Below are 17,557 nucleotides of genomic sequence, written 5' to 3'. Positions count from 1 at the left end.
GTGGAGTGGAGAGGGAATGGCACGCAACAGCATTTGCAAATGAGCCTGCAGAAAAGCAATCAAGAGGGACAATTTGATGGGTAGCTGGGCATTGTGTCAGGCGCCTGTAGTCCCAACTACTTGGGAGGCTGAGGCAAGAGAATTGCTTAAGCCCAAGTGTTTGAGGTTGCTATGACACTGCAGCACTCTAAGGAGGGCGACAAAGTGAGACTCTGTCTTAAAAAAAAAAAAGAAAAAAAATTGGTGGGAAATTAGGGATTAGGGATATGTTATGAGAACAAAGTGGGAAGTGGTTCTCGAGAAAACAAAGAGGTTGAGTAAGATGAGGACAGAAAAGTGACCACTACATTTGGTGGCTATTCGTGATCATGATAAAAGCAGTTTTAGTGGAGTGGTATGGACAGAGACAAAATGGATGTGGAAATGGGACGGGAGTGGATCGATACAGGGTAAGCAAATGACCCTTTAGAGGAAGCTGTCAGTGAAATACAGCACCCAAGGGGAGGCACAGCAGGGAAAGGGAATATGGAGTGGATGGGTTTGCTAGTTAGACGATCCATGAAAGGAAAGTTTGATGATTCAGGAAAGACATGGCTATCAGAGTAAAGTCCTTGAGGAGAAGAGAGGGATTTGTATCCAGAGAGCCAAGTGTGGCTCAGGTCTGTAACAGGAAGAAGAATGCTGCCTCTGTGTGACAGGGAGAAGGGGAACCCAAGAACACATGCAAGGGAATTTGCAGATTTGCTGGTGGGAAGATGGGAGACTTCCCTCTGGTGCTTTCTGCTTCCTCAGTGAAGGAAGATGAGGTCACCTGCTAAAAGTGGGGCGGGGATGGAGTGAGAGACTTGGGAGGGAGAAGGGAACAGTCACTTCCTCCAGTGAAAATGCAAACTCACTAGAAAAACTTAGAAAGATGCTATGCAGTGTTTTGAGAGCCTCTTTGTGTTTTAAGAATGTGAACCTAAAATGAAACCAGCCTGCCAGGTCATGTGGGTTTTCTGCAGCCATGTCTAAATGCTAAGTGCAAAGAAGCTAGATGGTTGAGTTCTTTTAGAGTGGGGGTTTTTAAAGAAAGAAAGGAATGGGCGGCGCCTGTGGCTCAAGGGGTGGGGCGCTGGTCCCATATGCCGGAGGTGGCGGGTTCAAACCCAGCCCCGGCCAAAAAAAACCAAAAAAAGAAAAAAAAAAAAAAAAAGAAAGGAATGGAGGGAGGGAGAGAGTGAGGGGGGAAAGAAGGAAGGAAGGAAGGGAAAGAAAGGCACAGTGGTGAACAACCAGTGAACTAAGCAAAACAAAAATAGAAACAAAGCAAATCCCTCATCCCCTGAAAAATCCCAAACAAAAATGCGTAGAAGTTTATGAGTTTATGGAGCAGAGCATAGATCCCCTTCTCTAAAGTAATTAGTAACTACTAGGAAGTAGTCACAGTTTGACTGATTTCTGGCTCTTGTTGGTAGGAATGGAGCCTTTGTTCTGTTCACATTCTCGCTGGATTCATTACCTAGCCAGTTGCTCTCTTCAGTGAATCTCAGTTACCTGTTCTAGGAGCCATCTTTCTGAGATTGTTTTTCTTCATGTCACAGTTGGCAGAACTGTTGCTGTTGTCCTTTTAAGTTTGACTGTTTAGCAGTCTGCCTTCTTTCCTTTACTGGATCCCTAGCTGAGTTCTTTGGTTTGTAGTGCATCCTTCAGCTTCTTTTGTACTTCCTGGATTTCCTGAGGACACTTTAGTACATCTCTGGTGTTCCCTCAAGATAAGGCTTTGTAGAATTTGAGGCATTACAACTCCACAAGGTAAAGATGTCTAAAACATTTAGCTATGGTAACAGCCCATCAAAAAAGAGGAGCATTCACAGTCCTGCTATCAGAATGTAGTTTCTTCGCCCTGACATATATCCTTCATTTCGCAGCATGTAAACTTCATTTCCTTTTCTTTTTCAATCTTTGGAGTTTTGGAGAACACCTGGTTGCCATACTCAAAATGGTATTTTTTCAGGGACTAAGATAATATTACTGAATTATTGACTCCTGTATTTCCCCAAAGTTAAAAAGAACCCACTACCCCCCCACCCCTTTTAAATTTAAAAGTCCCTTAGCAATTTCTCATAAATTCTCTTAACATGATAGTGCTTTAGTTTCACCCTAACGAAGGCCGGGAGCTTCTGAGGATAGAAGTGGGGAGTCTGTGTGGCTTGCGCTGGCAGAGTAGGGAAAGGACAGGAACTCTTTGTGGTCAGGTGCACCTGGGTTTGCTTCTGTCTTTCCCTAGATGTCCAGCCTGGTACTGCTTCTTCTCCTCCTCACCTCCCTCCCTCTAGGAGACATGTCTTGAACTGGAAAGTCATTCTGTATTTCATTCCTGGTTCTGCTCACGTTTATTTGGCTGTGCTTTCTTTGGCTATGTAACTTCCTCCTACCCAATGTCTCATCTGCAAAATGAAGAGGGAGAATACAAGGTTGTTCTTGTTAATTTCATATTTTCCAAAAGAAACCCATCGGGCATTATGTCCCATCAGCAGAAGCTCAACTGAAACCTTCTTATAGATTTTATGAATGTGTTTGGCACAGATCTCCAGCCTGTTGAACAAAGGCTGAGGAAATGGAGATTTCATTTTGGAGCGAATGTTATTACTTCTGGTAATTCATTTCAACTCATGTTAACACCTAAATAGTCACATGTGTGCTCATTATGGTGCTGGCAGAGGGAGGTAGTACAAAAACACTTCACTTTTGCAAATCATTTTACCCTTTATAGTGCTATAAGTTCCCCTGTACTCAAAAATTTTACACCAAACTTTAGAATTATGTTGATGTACTCCACTGAAGTAGAGGGAAAAAAATGTGTTGCAAGGCTCCAAAGCATACATAAATATTACTTACAGGCTCTACAGACTGCCATGACTCCACGTATTTTAATATAATCTTTTTTTTAATAAAATGTTTTTATTTCATGTTTTTCTTTCTTTCTTTCTTTCTTTTTTTTTTTTAAAGAGTCTTACTCTGTTGCCAGTGGTAGAGTGTTATGAAATCACAGCTCACAGCAACTTTAAACTCTTGGGCTTAAGCTATCCTCTTGCCTCAGCCTCCCAGTAGCTTGGACTATAGGCGCCCACCACACGGCCCAGCTCGTTTTTCTATTTTCAGTAGAGATGGGTTCTCGCTCTTGCTCAGGCTGCTCTTGAACTCCTGAGCTCAGAAGATCCACTTACCTCAGTCTCCCAGAGTGTTAGGTCATGAGCTACCGTGTCTGGCTTTATTTCATGAATTGTAAAATGTAATCCTGTATTAAGGAGTTTGTGGACTTCACTAGATGGCCAACGGGGTCCATGGCACAAAAAATGATTAAGGACCTTGAAGCATACTCCCCTCAACTGAATACTTTGTATAAATTTCTCCATCCTGCAAAAGACTGGGTCTCTTGTTTATTTCAAAAGTAAATTGCCCTCCACCATATCTCCAAGCACATTTCTAAAACTTATGACCCGAGTAATGAATGGTGACTCTGAATTCCTTTTACATGTTACACAGCCCAGGACTTGGAGAATGCTGGTCTCCTGTTTAGTGGTTTAACTTGACGTTAACACCCGAAACAGGTGAGTGCACAGCTTCTCCAAGTGTGAAAACTCCTGCTCATATGTTTTCTTGTAGTTTCTTCCATGTAAAGAACATTCCGTATTGGAAACTACAAGATCGACCTCACTAGTTGCTTAAAGAGTTACTTTCCTAGTTGAAAAGCAAAACAAGTGCAGAATCCTGGTAAGGTCATCCAGGAATAAAATGGCCCTCATGAAAGTTTTAAGCCAGAAAGATGATTTTTTTTTTTTCCTCCTGAATTATTTACCTCCGTGAAAAGATGGAGCTTTCCCTGCTCTGGAAATCTTGAGTAATCCATGAAAAAAAAAAAAAACACAAAAAAACCGCAGCAATTAAAGAGGGAGTGGAATCATCCTCAACAAAATGCGAATACTCCCTGGGGGAGCATATTTGCAAAATACTGGTGCTAGGGAAGGAAAGCTGTGTAAGTAAAGCTGTCTGCAAAACACAATTCTTTCCCCAGCCTTTTGTGCCACCTTGTTAGCTATCTGTACAAAGTGTTAACACGGAAAGCATCACCCTTATCAGTTTCTTTTAAGTAGAAGCCAGAACTTTCTGAAGAGGAACATCATATATTTAACACCTGTCAATGGGTTATTATTCTGTGATGGTTTGAGTGGGAAGATAAAAATGTTTTTAAATAAATCTGAAGTAAAAACTTAAAGCTGTGATTCAAGCCTAGAAAGTTATAAAAGATGAACGTTACTTGTTTTAAGCTTTATTGGACTAGCCACAAAGAGACATTCATTTATTTATTTTCCTCAAATTCGTATCTTGAGTTTTCTCTGCACTAACAAGCAATAACTTAGCAACTTAAAATTTTGTCTAAACTAAAATTTATATGCCAGGTGTGGTGGCTCATGCCTGTAATCCTAGCACCCTGGAAGGCTAAGGTGGGTGGATTGCTTGAGCTCATAGGTTCCAGACGAGCCTGAGCCTAAGCAAGACCTCATCTCTAAAAATAGCCCGGCATTGTGGTGGGCGCCTGTAGTCCCAGGTACTTGGCAAGAGAATCGTTTAAACCCAAGAGTTGGAGGTTGCTGTGAGCTATGACATCACAGGACTCTGCTGAGGGCAACAAAGTGAGACTCTGTCTCAAAAAAAAAAAAAAGAAAAAATTTTAAAGTAAAATTTATACATATGTCTTTTAGTTTTGGCTTTATTTTCTTTTTAGCCCTAGTTAGTGTTGAGGGAGGGATGCAGTAGCATCTAAACAAGTACCTGGTTGAAAGAGAAGAGGTATGTTCCACTGTTTCCCTATCTGGGTAAACCTGGTTAGGTTTGTTTGTATCTTTAGGCCTCAAGCTTATACATTTGCGCAATGAAGCACTTTCTGTGTGGTGCTTCTGAACATTTCCTCAACTCCAAACTTTCTTGACATGAATATAAAGTCAGAATGGCCACTTGATTTTGGCCGCAAAGAGGTAAAAAAATGGGCTCAGTGCCCGTAGCTCAGTGGTTAGGGCACCAGCCACATACACCGAGGCTGGCAGGTACATAACAATGACAACTGCAACCAAAAAACAGCTGGGCAGCTGTAGTCCCAGCTGAGGCAAGACAATCACTTAAGCCTAAGAGTTTGAGGTTGACGCCAAAGCCTGAGGGTGACATAGTGAGACTCTGTCTCAAAAAAAAAAAGAAGTAAAACAATGGAAAATAACAACAAACCAGAATGTTGACTAGAAACCTGGCTGGGGGTGAGGAGACATTCTTGTTGTGTTTGTAATGCGGCTCGGGGAACTGGGCCGGCCAGTTTTCTTACCCTTAGGATGGACAGGTGTGCACTCCTTGGATTAGTACTTCTGAAATGTAAAGTGAAAAAGTAATGACATTATGTATTGTGTTTTATGTATTAAATTTATAGAATGTATGTATGTGTGGGGGGGAGTGGGCTTTTCAAATAATCAAAGGAGGGAGGGTGCTGCAACTGGAAGGTACTTGCTCTCGCCTGTTATCTCCACAGTCCTGGTTTAGATGCCTGTCACCTGCATATGACATGGACTTCCCAGCTTGGTGGGGACCCTCCCTCCTCAAGCACTGTTGTTCTTCCTTCACGACTGTATAGGTGTCTTTGTGTAACTGCTATGTTTATGTTATCAAAGCATATAGTGGGCTGAATTAGGTCCTCTCCAAATTCATACTTTGAAACCCCAAGCCCTAGCACCTCAGAATGTGTGTGTATTTGGGGGATGGGGTCTCTAAACGGGTGATTCAGTGACAATGAAGCTGGCAGGCTGGGCCCTTCTCTGTGAATTCGAACACACGGAGAGACAGCAGGGGCACGTGTGCACGGGGGAAGGAGCATGTGAGGACACAGTGCGAAGTCGGGTTTCTGCAAGTCCAAGAGCGAGGCCTCAGGAGAACACAGGCCTGCAGGACTTTCATCTTGGACTTCCAACCTGAAGAACTGTGTGAACACGCATTTCTGTTGTTTAAGCTGCTAAGTCTGTGGTATTTTGTTATGGCAACCTGGGCAAACGAATGCAAAGAGCCACTTCCATCAGATTCTTTTGTAGAGTGGAAAAATGTAGAAATAGAAGCCCGCTCAGTCCCTCTTAACCGAGGCTGAGTATTTTCTTATTCTTTCTGAGAGACAGTTACTGTCTTGTAGAGCCTGAGCATGGGAGTCTGCCTTGGTTTGAATCGTCAATTAGACAAATCATCTTTCTAAACCTGTTTTTGAATCACAAAATAGGAAATAATTTCTATTTTGTTATAAAAAATTAAAATGTGTATGTGTGTATATAGATATCACTTAACAAAGTGCCTGGTACCTGGGAAATGTTTAAGAAGTATGAATTTTTAAAATTAAGTATTCAAATCAGCAGTTGCTGTGGCATCTTCCAGTTCGTCATTCTCGGTTCTGTGAGTAGGATCTATTTCCCTTTGACTGTTTCTCAACACAGGACCTTGTCTGTGATCTGGCCAGTTCTCTGCAGTACGCAGGCAGATTCTCAGTTTTGTTTATTCGCCTTCCAGTAAATACTAGCTGAATGATCACTCCAGGCAGAACACAGAGAGAGGGCGGCACTCCCCTTATGTTGTTCTCAGCTGGGGGAGACACGCCCCGTTACGGTGGTAGCCTGTGTATAACGTGGTAGTAAGAGATACTGAGGAGAAATACAAGGGTACTAACCTACTAGATGGGTTAAGAAATGCCTTACTTTATTTTCTTTATTTTTTTTTAATTTTTATTTATTTATTTTTTGAGACAGAGTCTTAACTATGTTGCTCTCGGTAGAGTGCTGTGGTGTCATTGCTCACAGCAACTTCAACCTCTTGGGCTTAAGCAATTCTCTTGCTTCAGCCTCCCAAGTAGCTGGGACTCCAGGCTCCTACCATAAGGCCTGGCTTTTTTTGTTGTTGTTGTAGTTGTCATTGTTGTTTGGCGGACCTGGGCCGGGTTTGAACCTGCCAGCCCCAATATATGTGGCCAGCGCCCTACCTGCTGAGTTACAGGTGCCGAGCCAGAGATGCCTTACTTTAGAGAGTGAATTTATGCAGAGCCCTGTATCACAGACTTTACCTTGCAGACAAGGTGTGGGGTAGGGGGCGGGGAGCGCCAGTCAGAGTGTGAGGTGGGATGGAGCCTCTCCAACATTCATGGCCTTTCGTAGAGGGAATATTTCCATTTCCCCCTTTTCTATATCTAAGCCCTTTCATGTTTTCAAATACAGGAAACCTCCATAGCTGACTTAATTTTCATAGCCCAGACAGGCCCTACATGTATTCAGTATACAGAAGGCCTGGTTCGTTGTGTTGACCACCTCTGTTTGGTACAGTCCCTTGGGTGGTCGCCTTAGAGCTTCTCCTATATCAGCTATTTACCATTTCTTTGAAACCTTTTCTATATCAAACCAATGGAATCTCCTTTCTCTGAAACTCTAGTAGCTATTGTAGATACACTTTTCTATTTAAGCAAAGAGCTTTCAATAATGCAGATTTAACAGGTTAATAAGCAGTGTCAGAGACTTAGGAATAAAAATGGAGAGGAAACAAACCAGTTCAAAGGGAACGGTGTGGAGGTGAGGATATCATTTGCATGGCACCAGGCATCTCACAGTGCCATGTGGTAGTAGGTTCCAGAAACAGACCTTGTTTTTTTCTTTTTTTTTAAAGCCAACAAATAGTTTTAATTTCACTGTAGTCTTGTTCTAGCTTACCTAGGAGATGCAAAGATTGCTTGTACCAAAAGACAAATCTCTTTATGAAAACAATCAATGCTTTTAGCATTCTTGCAAAGAAGGATACATATATTAAGTAAATATAATTAATGGGACACAGCTAGTTAAACCTGAGTTATTTCACCAGAAGTTTATCTTTACAGCAACGAGCTGTAATGAAAAACTAAATGAGACCCTCCAAACCACCTAGATTCCCTAGACCGTAACCACAACTTATTTTTTCAAATGATATTTATGACTATCAAGTAAATAAGAAGCTTCATTTGTTATGAATCACTTCAAAAACATGAAGCGTGAAATTATTGCTAAAACCAATTTTACCCCCTAATTTGTCATTTAACATTGGTAGCTTAGTAATGCTACAGTATTTAACTATTCAGTCTAAAATAGTAATAACAATTTTCAAAATTTTTAACATGGTGTAGAAACAGACCTCGTTAATTAACCTGTCCTTGTGTCTGGAGGCATGCTCTCTTACATTTTCTTGTGAACAGGGAAGTTTTCTTAACAGATTTTCTTTAGTAAACTGAGAACTAAACTAAAACTCAGTTTAGTAAACGGAGAAAATGTCAAGAGACATTTTTAATATAAAGTAGCTCATTTACCTATCTTAATTCCTATTATTTCATAATTCCTCTGTATCTATAATAGGTACATTATAGGTGATATTAACAACTTTGCTTAGCCTAGGTTTAAACAAAACGCACCAGCAAATTAATTTAAGAATTTAAAATTTTGTAATACTGTAGTAACTAGATGTCTATATAAGGAAGTTAATGGTGGAAACATAATACCCTGGCCTTTTTGCTTTTATGATACTTTTTCTTTATGTGATAGAGTCTCACTCTGTCACCCTTGGTACAGTGCTGTGGAGTCAAAGTTCACAGCAACCTCAAACTCTTTGGCTTAAGCAATTCTCTTGCCTCAGCCTCCCGAGTAGCAGGGATTACATGCACCCCTTACAACATCTGGCTATTTTTTGGTTGTAGTTGTCATTGTTGTTTAGCAGGCCCGGCCCGGGCTCGAACCCACCAGCCTCGGTATGGCGGGTGCTCTACTCCCTAAGTTACGGCGCCGAGCCTATGATACATTTTTATGTCCAGCAGAATGAAGACAGAGCTTTGAATTCGGCAGCAGACGAATGTTCCAATGTTTTATTTTTTAATTTGTTGGATTAGAAACAGGAGAATTTCTTCATTTCTATTAAAAACTCATTATTGAGGCTCAGCGCCTGTAGCTCAAAAGGCTAAGGCGCCAGTCACATACACCAGAGCTGGTGGGTTCAAATCCAGCCAGGGCCTGCCAAATAACAATGACAACGACAACCAAAAAATAGCTGGGCATTGTGGTGGGTGCCTGTAGTCTCAGCTACTGGGAGGTTGAGGCTAGAGAATTGCTTATGCCCAGGAGTTAGAGGTTGCTGTGAGCTGTGATGCCATGGCCCTCTACCCAGGGCAATAGCTTGTGGCTCTGTCTCAAAAACAAACAAACAAAGAAAACAAAACCAAAACTCATTATTGATTAGGAAAAAGTACATTGTCTTTCTAAAAGGTGCTCAATGAATTTGGCGACTTTAATTTCATAGACATTTCCATAGAACTACATGAGTTACATCCAGTGGAGGCCGTTTGGGGAAAAGCCTCGGTTTCATAAGCGACAATGGAGAATGATTACTTTGTATATTTGAGGCCTGCCAGGTTATTTAGATATATATTTTCTCATTTCATCATCCCACTGCCTCTGTGAGATACAGGATCCCTTTTCCCCACTTACAGGTGAGGAAACTGAAGATCAAGATTCCACAAATCAAGGAGGAGACAGGCCTGAACTTTGGCTCCAGTTGAGAAACTGTCACTACCTAACTGCTGAACCTCTTACTGCCTCCTCTGCTCCACATAATGAAATGAAGCAATAGAAAGGGATGCTTGGGGTTGCTGTCCTTCTTTCCGCCAGATGCCACAACGCTAATAATAACCCCTTCTTTTCCTCTTGTCTTATCACTCTATGCAGAGAGGGAGAAGTGACAACACTCTAGTCTGAGTTTTGGGTTCTGTTCACTTTTCCTGAGAAGTCCATCTTGCCCTGACAACATAACTAAAAGGGTTTTGGATGAACAGCTGACTATTAAGCATTCATTCAAAGCCCAACCATACCATTGCATAGACCAGCGTGTGTGGAAAAGGATGGCCAAAGTGATGTTAAAGAATGAAGTTTCTAATTATATGGGACGTGAAAACAAAAAAGAAAGAATGCAAGAAGGCAAGAAAAAAGAAATTGTAAGCTTTGTATCTCTTCCTTCACACATAAAATACTGTATATGCTCATCTAGACTGGTTATTTAGCATAGTTATAAGAAAAAAAACCTGCTTTGTGAGCATTCATGATACTGGCTGTATAACCTAGATGTGGTAAGATTTCTAGGATTGAGCCAGTTGTGGGAGGAAACTCATTTTCCTTGTATTTAATGGGGCTAATTGGACAGAAATGCTGTAATTCCACAGAAACTTAAAATATCTGCTACCACTATTAATCAAATTTGGGATATTTTATTTTTTCTTTCTTTTTTTTTCTTTGCAGTTTTTGGCCAGGGCGGGTTTGAACCCGCCACCTCCGGTATGTGGGACTGGTGCCCTACTCCTTTGAGCTGTAGGTGCTGCCCAAATTTGGGATATTTTCAGTATTATTTCTTTACTTTTTTTAACTTGTGTTTTTCTTTCTCTTCTTCTGGGAGGCTCAGTAGTATATTTGATGAGACTCTTGTTTATTTTTCTTCATTCATTTTTTTTCCTTCTGTTCTTCAGATTAAATAATCACCATTGATGTATCTTTCCATTCACTGATTGTTCTGTCAGCCGATTGGGGGTGAAGAGGGACATTCTTCTTCCATCTCCTCAAAAGGGAAGGGGCTGGCTCATCACCATAGCTCAGTGGTTAGGGCGCCAGTCACATACACCAGGGCTGGTGGGTTCAAACCCAGCCTGGGCCTGCCAAACAATAATGACAACTACAACGAAAACATAGCCAGATATTGTGGCAGGTGCCAGTAGTCCCAGCTACTTGGGAGACTGAGGCAAGAAAATTGTTTAAACCCAAGAGTTTGAGGTTGCTATCAGCTGTGACAACATGGCACTCTATTGAGGGTGACACTGTGAGACTCTGTCTCAAAAAAAAAAAAGGGTGGCACTTGAGGCTCAGTGAGTAGGGCGCCGGCCCCATATACCGAGGATGGCAGGTTCAAACCCAGCCCCGGCCGAACTGCAACAAAAAAACAGCCAGGTGTTGTGGCGGGCGCCTGTAGTCCCAGCTGCTTGGGAGGCTGAGGCAGGAGAATCACGGAGGCCCAAGAGCTGGAGGTTGCTGTGAGTCCTGCGACGTCATGGCACTCTACCGAGGGCGGTAAAGTGAGACTCCGTCTCTATAAAAAAAAAAAAAAAAAGGGGCTGTAATCACAACAGTGATCTCCCAAACAAAGAAATAAACAACAACCAAACTCTTCCAAAGCTCTTCCTCCATCTCTACTATTTCAATGCTTTAATAACTGTGAAGCAGGTAAGGTCTAGACTTCTGTAATCTCTTTGTGCATCTGCTTTTTAAAAAACACAGAGAAGTCTTCTTTAAGAAGACTACTCAGAAAGCTCATCAGAGGTTTAATATTTGCTGCCTGCAGTAGACTGGTGTCTAGTCATGCTTAAGAATGAATACCAGAATAGAGAGTTTTACTTGGGAAGTAATTGCATTCTCAGAGTCTGTTGAAAGAAAGATCTTAAATCATATACCAGAAGTTTTTCTGGAAGTGGAGGAACCTCAGAAAAAGAAAACTGCCAAGTATATCACAGGGTGCACTGGGGTACAGAATAAGACACATGTCCCCATTTAGAATAGACAAACTTTTCCACATGTCAGGGAGCACAGAAAAGAGATCTCAAAAATAAAGAATCTCAGGAGAATTCACAGAAAGCATTCAGGAAAGAAAGACTCAGCTTAAATTTGTACCAGGGCCAGAGATCACAAAGCCAGCTTATAAAAGTACTAGTGAAGTAACAGCCTTCTTTCCTCCAATGTGTCTCTCCCTTCATTTTCTCTAACCACGAGAGGATAAAAAACAGAGTTATGGAGCTTGGAAAGGTTAGACTGTAGGCAGGGGAGGATGGAGGGAGTCAATGACTTCACTCTTCTTCCTGTAACAGCCCCTGGTCTGGGCAGGAGAGAGACTTCGACTCTAGATGGACCTGGCATTTCGAGTTCTGAATTCTTCTTCTTCTTTTTCTTTATCTGCCCAAGAGTTAATCCAGAGATTGTGAGGCTGGTAGAGGTTTGATCAAGGAAGCGGGAAATTTATCCCTGTAGAGACTTAAAGAACAAAAGAAAGTTGCTGTAAGGTTAAATGCCATGAGTCATATTTGTTTAATGCTTAGTTATCTTCTAGTTCCTAACCTAGTGGTTTTACACACATGCAAATGTGTGTGCATGCAAGGAGAAAGAGAGAGAGAGAGAGAGAAAACGCACACTAGACCACAGTGAGCTATCTTAAGCTTATTTCCTGCTTTTGGCTTTAATAGCAGGGCAATGTAAACCCAAGTCTTGCTGCTGGGTGCTGTGGTGGCTAATAGTTGGCTGGTGAATGGAGTAGTTCCAAACAAAGTTGCTGCAAAGGAAAAGAAGAACTAAAGTTGCTGACACTACGCTTAGGACCCAAAAACAGAGTTCCTCTAAACATTTGTGTACTAATCCCACTCCTGTAATTTCACTTGTTCTGCTTTTTTTTAATAAGTAGAACTTGATATTTAACATCCTTTGACATTAAGAAGAGTTGGGAATTAAAAAACAAAGAGGGACATTAGAAGAGAGTGTTGCACTGTTCTTCATGCATAAACCTGGCATTACTTTGAGTCATCTCATTCATCCATCCATTTATCCATTCATTGAACAAATTTAGGCACTGTCCTAGGCACTATGGATAGTTCTGTGAACAAGTCAAACATGGCCCCTGCCTTTATGCCTCTTTAGTTCTCTCAGGAATGGCAGACACTGCATAAGTGGAATGAAAGGCTTGGAGGACAAGTCCAGAGCACAAATGGAACCAGTAATAGGCAGACCAGACATACTCTGAGTGTCAGGGAAGACTGCTCTGCTGAAGTGACATTTAAACTTGAATCCAGCTGAATGGGTCAGATTTATAGCCAACTGAACAGTATCTGGCCCTGCCTGTGTTTCTAACCTCATCTAAGCTGCATTCACAGTTGCTTACCACCCTCCAGCCCCTTGCTTTCTCTCAATTCCTCAAACTGCCTGCCTGAAGGATTGTGTTCTAACCCTGCTCCCTCCTCACACTCTATGGCTAGCTCCTTTGAGTGCCCAGCTTCAGCTTATTTTTTGGTTTCTGTCTTTTGCTTGTTTCCATCATTTTATTCAACTCAGTCTCTGATTGCTTCATTTATTTCTTGGATTCCTTGTTTTCTGATTGTCCTCTAAATGTGAGCTCCAAGGGGGAAGAGGATGTATCTAACTTCTCACTTTGGGCCTCCAGTCCCTGGAATGATACTCGATACTTGATACTTGGCTTATTGTAATTATGCAGAAGAGACAGCAAGATGCGAGGATAATAAATTTATAGATAAATGGAAAATAAACTTTTTTTGACTTGATTAGAACTAGTGTAACTAGGCTTAATATGGTCCCTGTTTCTTGCATAAATTTATTCTCTCATTCATGCATTCACTTAATTCATTCACTTAACAAATACATATTAAATGCCCACGGGTGCCTACCTAGGGGATGGGAGTGGGAATTTCACAATGATAAAACACATTCAAAATCTGCCATTGTGAAAGTTCTACTCTAATGGAGAAAGGGGGAGAGTTAGACAAATACAACAAAACCTGCATAGGATATCTTAGATGGCCAGAAAGCAGGGTTTCTGTCAGTTCTAAATAATATGGTCAGGGAAGGGTTAATGGGAAAAATGACATGGGAATCAAAACCTAAAAGTTACTGACTATAACAGCTGGCTCCAACTTAAATAACAGAAATGTGGTAGCCGAGTGCCTTGTTTGTGCTCCTATACACAGTATCTTAATACCTCAGATGGAGTAATTTGTAAAGGATGTAAATCTGTTGGTTCACAGTTCAGAAGCTGGTAAGTTTAAGGTCAAGGTGCTCGTGGATTTGTTGTCTGGTGAGGACATTTTTTTCTTCCAAGATAGCCATAGTCCAGAAAGAGGAAGGCTGGATCCAAAATATGGCAGAAGGTGGAAGGGCCAAAAGAGACAGTTCATTCCCATTAGCCTATTATAAACGTATTAAACCCACACATGGAGTGAAGCCTCATGGCTTAACCACCTTTTAAAGACCCTCCTTCCCAATACCATTACATGGGCAGTGGAATTTCAGCACGAGTTTTATAGCAGACAAACATTCAAACCATAATAGCACTGTGGCAATTGACAGCTAGCTGATACTATTAGCAAACTTGTCTATTAGGTTTAAAATAAGCAAAAATAAAACAAAAATTATTGCAGTTTATTTATTTATTTATTTTTTATTTTATTTTCTTAGTAGAGACGGAGTTTCACTTTATGGCCCTTGGTAGAGTGCCATGGCATCATACAGCTCACAGCAACCTCCAGCTCCTGGGCTTAAGCGATTCTCTTGCCTCAGCCTCCCAAGTAGCTGGGACTACAGGTGCCTGCCACAACGCCTGGCTATTTTTTGGTTGCAGTTCAGCTGGGGCTGGGTTTGAACCCGCCACTCTCGGTATATGGGGCCGGCGCCTTACTGACTGAGCCACAGGCGCCGGCCTGCAGTTTATGACATTAAAATAAGAATGATGGTTCGGTCACATCTTGATAAATTTTTAACCCAATAAAAATGCATGATGACAAGGTAACAATAATTATGTGTTAGACTCTATAAAGTTTAAAGCATCAGAAGTAAGTGATTAAAGTAAATGAATGTTTTACTTTAAAAACAACTATTTTTGTCTTCGTGGTTTAATAATGATGATTGATGGGCAAGAATAAAAAAAGAAGAGATTCTCATTTTTTATAATTTTTAAATAAGGGCCCATATGTGATTTTTACTTTTCTTATATTATTGCTTTATATTTTTCACATTGAAAATGATGAAGAGCATATCAGGAGATCCCTATTTTTTGTGAAAAGAAAAAAAACTAAATACTAAAATCCTCTGTTTTCCTTTTACTCTAAATGTATGAATATTCATTGAATAACTGGAAAGATACATATCAAAATGAAAATGTGATTATTCTGTATTCTTTATTCACTGCAGCAATTTGTGACAATAAGTATGAGTCGCCTGGCGTGGTGGCTCACTTCTGTAATCCTAGCACTCTGGGAGGCTGACGCCAGTGGATTGCCTGAGATCACAGGTTTGAGACCAGCCCTAGGCAGAGCCAGACCTCCTCTCTAAAAATAGTTCGGTGTTGTGGTGGGTCTCAGCTGCTCGGGAGGCTGAGGCAAGAGAATCACTCAAGCCCAAGAGTTTGAGGTTGCTGTGAGCTACAATGCCAGGCACTCTACTGAGGGCAACAAAGTAAAACTCTGTCTCAAAAATAAATAAATAAATAAATAAATAAATAAATGTTAAAAAAAACATGAGACAGTTTTATGATTTTTTAAAAGTTAATGTTAAAAAATATTAAAATATTTAAAACAAAATTGATTTATTCTGAAATAGAACCATTTTTTAAGTTATATATTAAGTATAGTAGTAAATGTGAAAGATATTTGAAAAGATTTTCCAAATTAGATGTGACTTATAGAACACAGAAATATATATGTAATGTTTTATAAAGTCTCAAGGAAAAAAACATATGTGCTGGAATAACAAAGTTGTTCATGGAAAAGTTTTTTCCCCTCCCTCCCTCCCTTCCTTCCTTCCTTCTTTTTTCTTTTTTGACTTCTCTCCCTTTGTCACCCTAGGTAGAGTGCTATGGTGTAATAGCTCACAGCAAGCTCAAACTCGTGGGCTCAAGCAATGCTCTTGCTTGCCTCAGCCTCCCAAGTAGCTGGGACTACAGGTGCCGGCCACAAAGCCTGGCAATTTTTTTAGAGACGGGGTCTCACTCTTGCTCAGGCTAGTCTTGAACTTATGTGCTCAGGCAATCCACTCATCTTGGCCTCCCAGAGTGCTAGGATTATAGGTGTGAGCCACATGTAATTGTAGAGTAGAAGTAGGAGTAATTGTAGAAAAAAAAGGAAAGTATATAGTGTATTTTTCCATTAAAATATTTTCACTTAACTGCTTCTACAGTAAACTGGTGCCTTAGAGCAAACATTTCTTTTAAAATGTCCTTACTAAAGTTCAAATTCAGCATGAATGTATTTTTAATATTCCCAACAAATAGTTAAGGTGAAAAATCTTCCTTTCTTATCCTGAATTTGTGTCATGCTGACTCAACTGAGAAAACAATGACACATGGCTTTTTAATAATAAACAGTACAAAATAATTTTAATTTTCCGTAATTTCAATGCATTTCTCATAAAATTCTTGGCAAATGAAAAAAAAACCAAACAAAAAAAAAATCAACCCCCAGTTTCCTAATAATAACTCACAGAATAAATTTGTACAAATAAATATGAAAATTAAACAAAATCATCAAAATCTATTCAGCCTTTCCCTAAGTTATATGTGATATCAATTAATATACACAATAAGGGAACTTGGTCTACCTGGTTCCCTGGGGTAGACTTTTACTTCTTAAGACACAGGCACACAAAAGTGCGCCCACACTCAAAATCATTTAAGTCCTAGAGCTTCATCCAAGAGGAAGTTTAACAATAGTGTTTGCTTATTTTGTAGGTTTTAAAGAAGCTACGGTGCCAAAGAAGACCTTTGAAGTGTGAAAAGACTTCCTCTAACTGAAACCAAAATGTCTTTTATAGATCCTTATCAGCACATCATAGTAAGTCATTTACTGTTTATGGATTCTTTCTGGGAGTGGGGGGAGGATACGTTTCTTTGTATTGCTGATGGTGGCAGTAAAGTGAAACTCTGTGACAATCCCTGGATTTGTTATAAAACTCATGAACTTAAGGTGGTACGGATAGACTATGGTACATAATAAAATTAATTTATCTTTTTTTTCATTACTGTAAGTTTCCAGAAAAGAGGGATTTGAGGGAAAAAAATCCCAAAACATCTTTCACAAAAATGAACTTCCATAGAATAATTGTATTTATTGTTCCATGAAACAGAAGTAGCAATAATAGCAGCAATTATTAGCTTGCATAGGCTATACCCTTCACATGACTTGGTTGAAAGAAGAATAAATGATAAAAAACAGTTCTGAGTTCAGGGCAATATTTTGATATGCATTTCCAGGACAATTAATTCTGTAAACTTTTCCTTTGTTAGACATGTTTAAACAAACTTTTCATGCATTATTTTGTAGAAAAAAGTTATGTAGTTATGCTACTCGGGAGGCTGAGGCAAGAGAATCGCTTAAGCCCAGGAGTTGGAGGTTGCTGTGAGCTGTGTGAGGCCACAGCACTCTACCGAGGGCCATAAAGTGAGACTCTGTCTCTACAGAAAAAAAAAAAAAAAAGTTATTTAATTAAAATTTTAGCATGTAGTTTTCCATACTCATTGGAAGTATCCATTCTCACTCTGATCAAAAATCAGAGGAGAGATTTCCTTGTTGAATTCAGCACTTGAGACCCAGTTAGGTTTATATGAACTAGAAGTAGGTTTTATGGATATTAAGTAATAATACATAGCTTCATTTTTGCTTAAAATGAAACACTGTTCTCTTACCTTG

At 40.3% G+C, this 17,557-nt stretch overlaps 1 protein-coding gene across 2 annotated transcripts in view; it reads left to right on the top strand.

Moving 5' to 3' along the window:
- PLA2G4A (phospholipase A2 group IVA) overlaps positions 1-17,557 on the top strand; it is a 174,345-nt gene that overhangs the window by 6,110 nt on the left and 150,678 nt on the right. The window contains exons 2-3 of one of the 2 annotated variants that reach the window (XM_053607842.1): positions 9,789-10,054; positions 16,600-16,702. In XM_053607842.1, coding sequence (XP_053463817.1) covers positions 16,670-16,702 — 33 coding nt within the window. In that variant the 5' untranslated portion in view covers positions 9,789-10,054; positions 16,600-16,669. The remainder of the gene's footprint in view (positions 1-9,788; positions 10,055-16,599; positions 16,703-17,557) is intronic. The other variant, XM_053607841.1, reaches the window with a different exon arrangement.

Source organism: Nycticebus coucang, chromosome 10, assembly GCF_027406575.1.
Source record: "Nycticebus coucang isolate mNycCou1 chromosome 10, mNycCou1.pri, whole genome shotgun sequence".
Taxonomy (NCBI): domain Eukaryota; kingdom Metazoa; phylum Chordata; class Mammalia; order Primates; family Lorisidae; genus Nycticebus; species Nycticebus coucang.
Note: the sequence above shows the minus strand (reverse complement) of the source record. Positions and strands in the feature narration are given on the sequence as shown.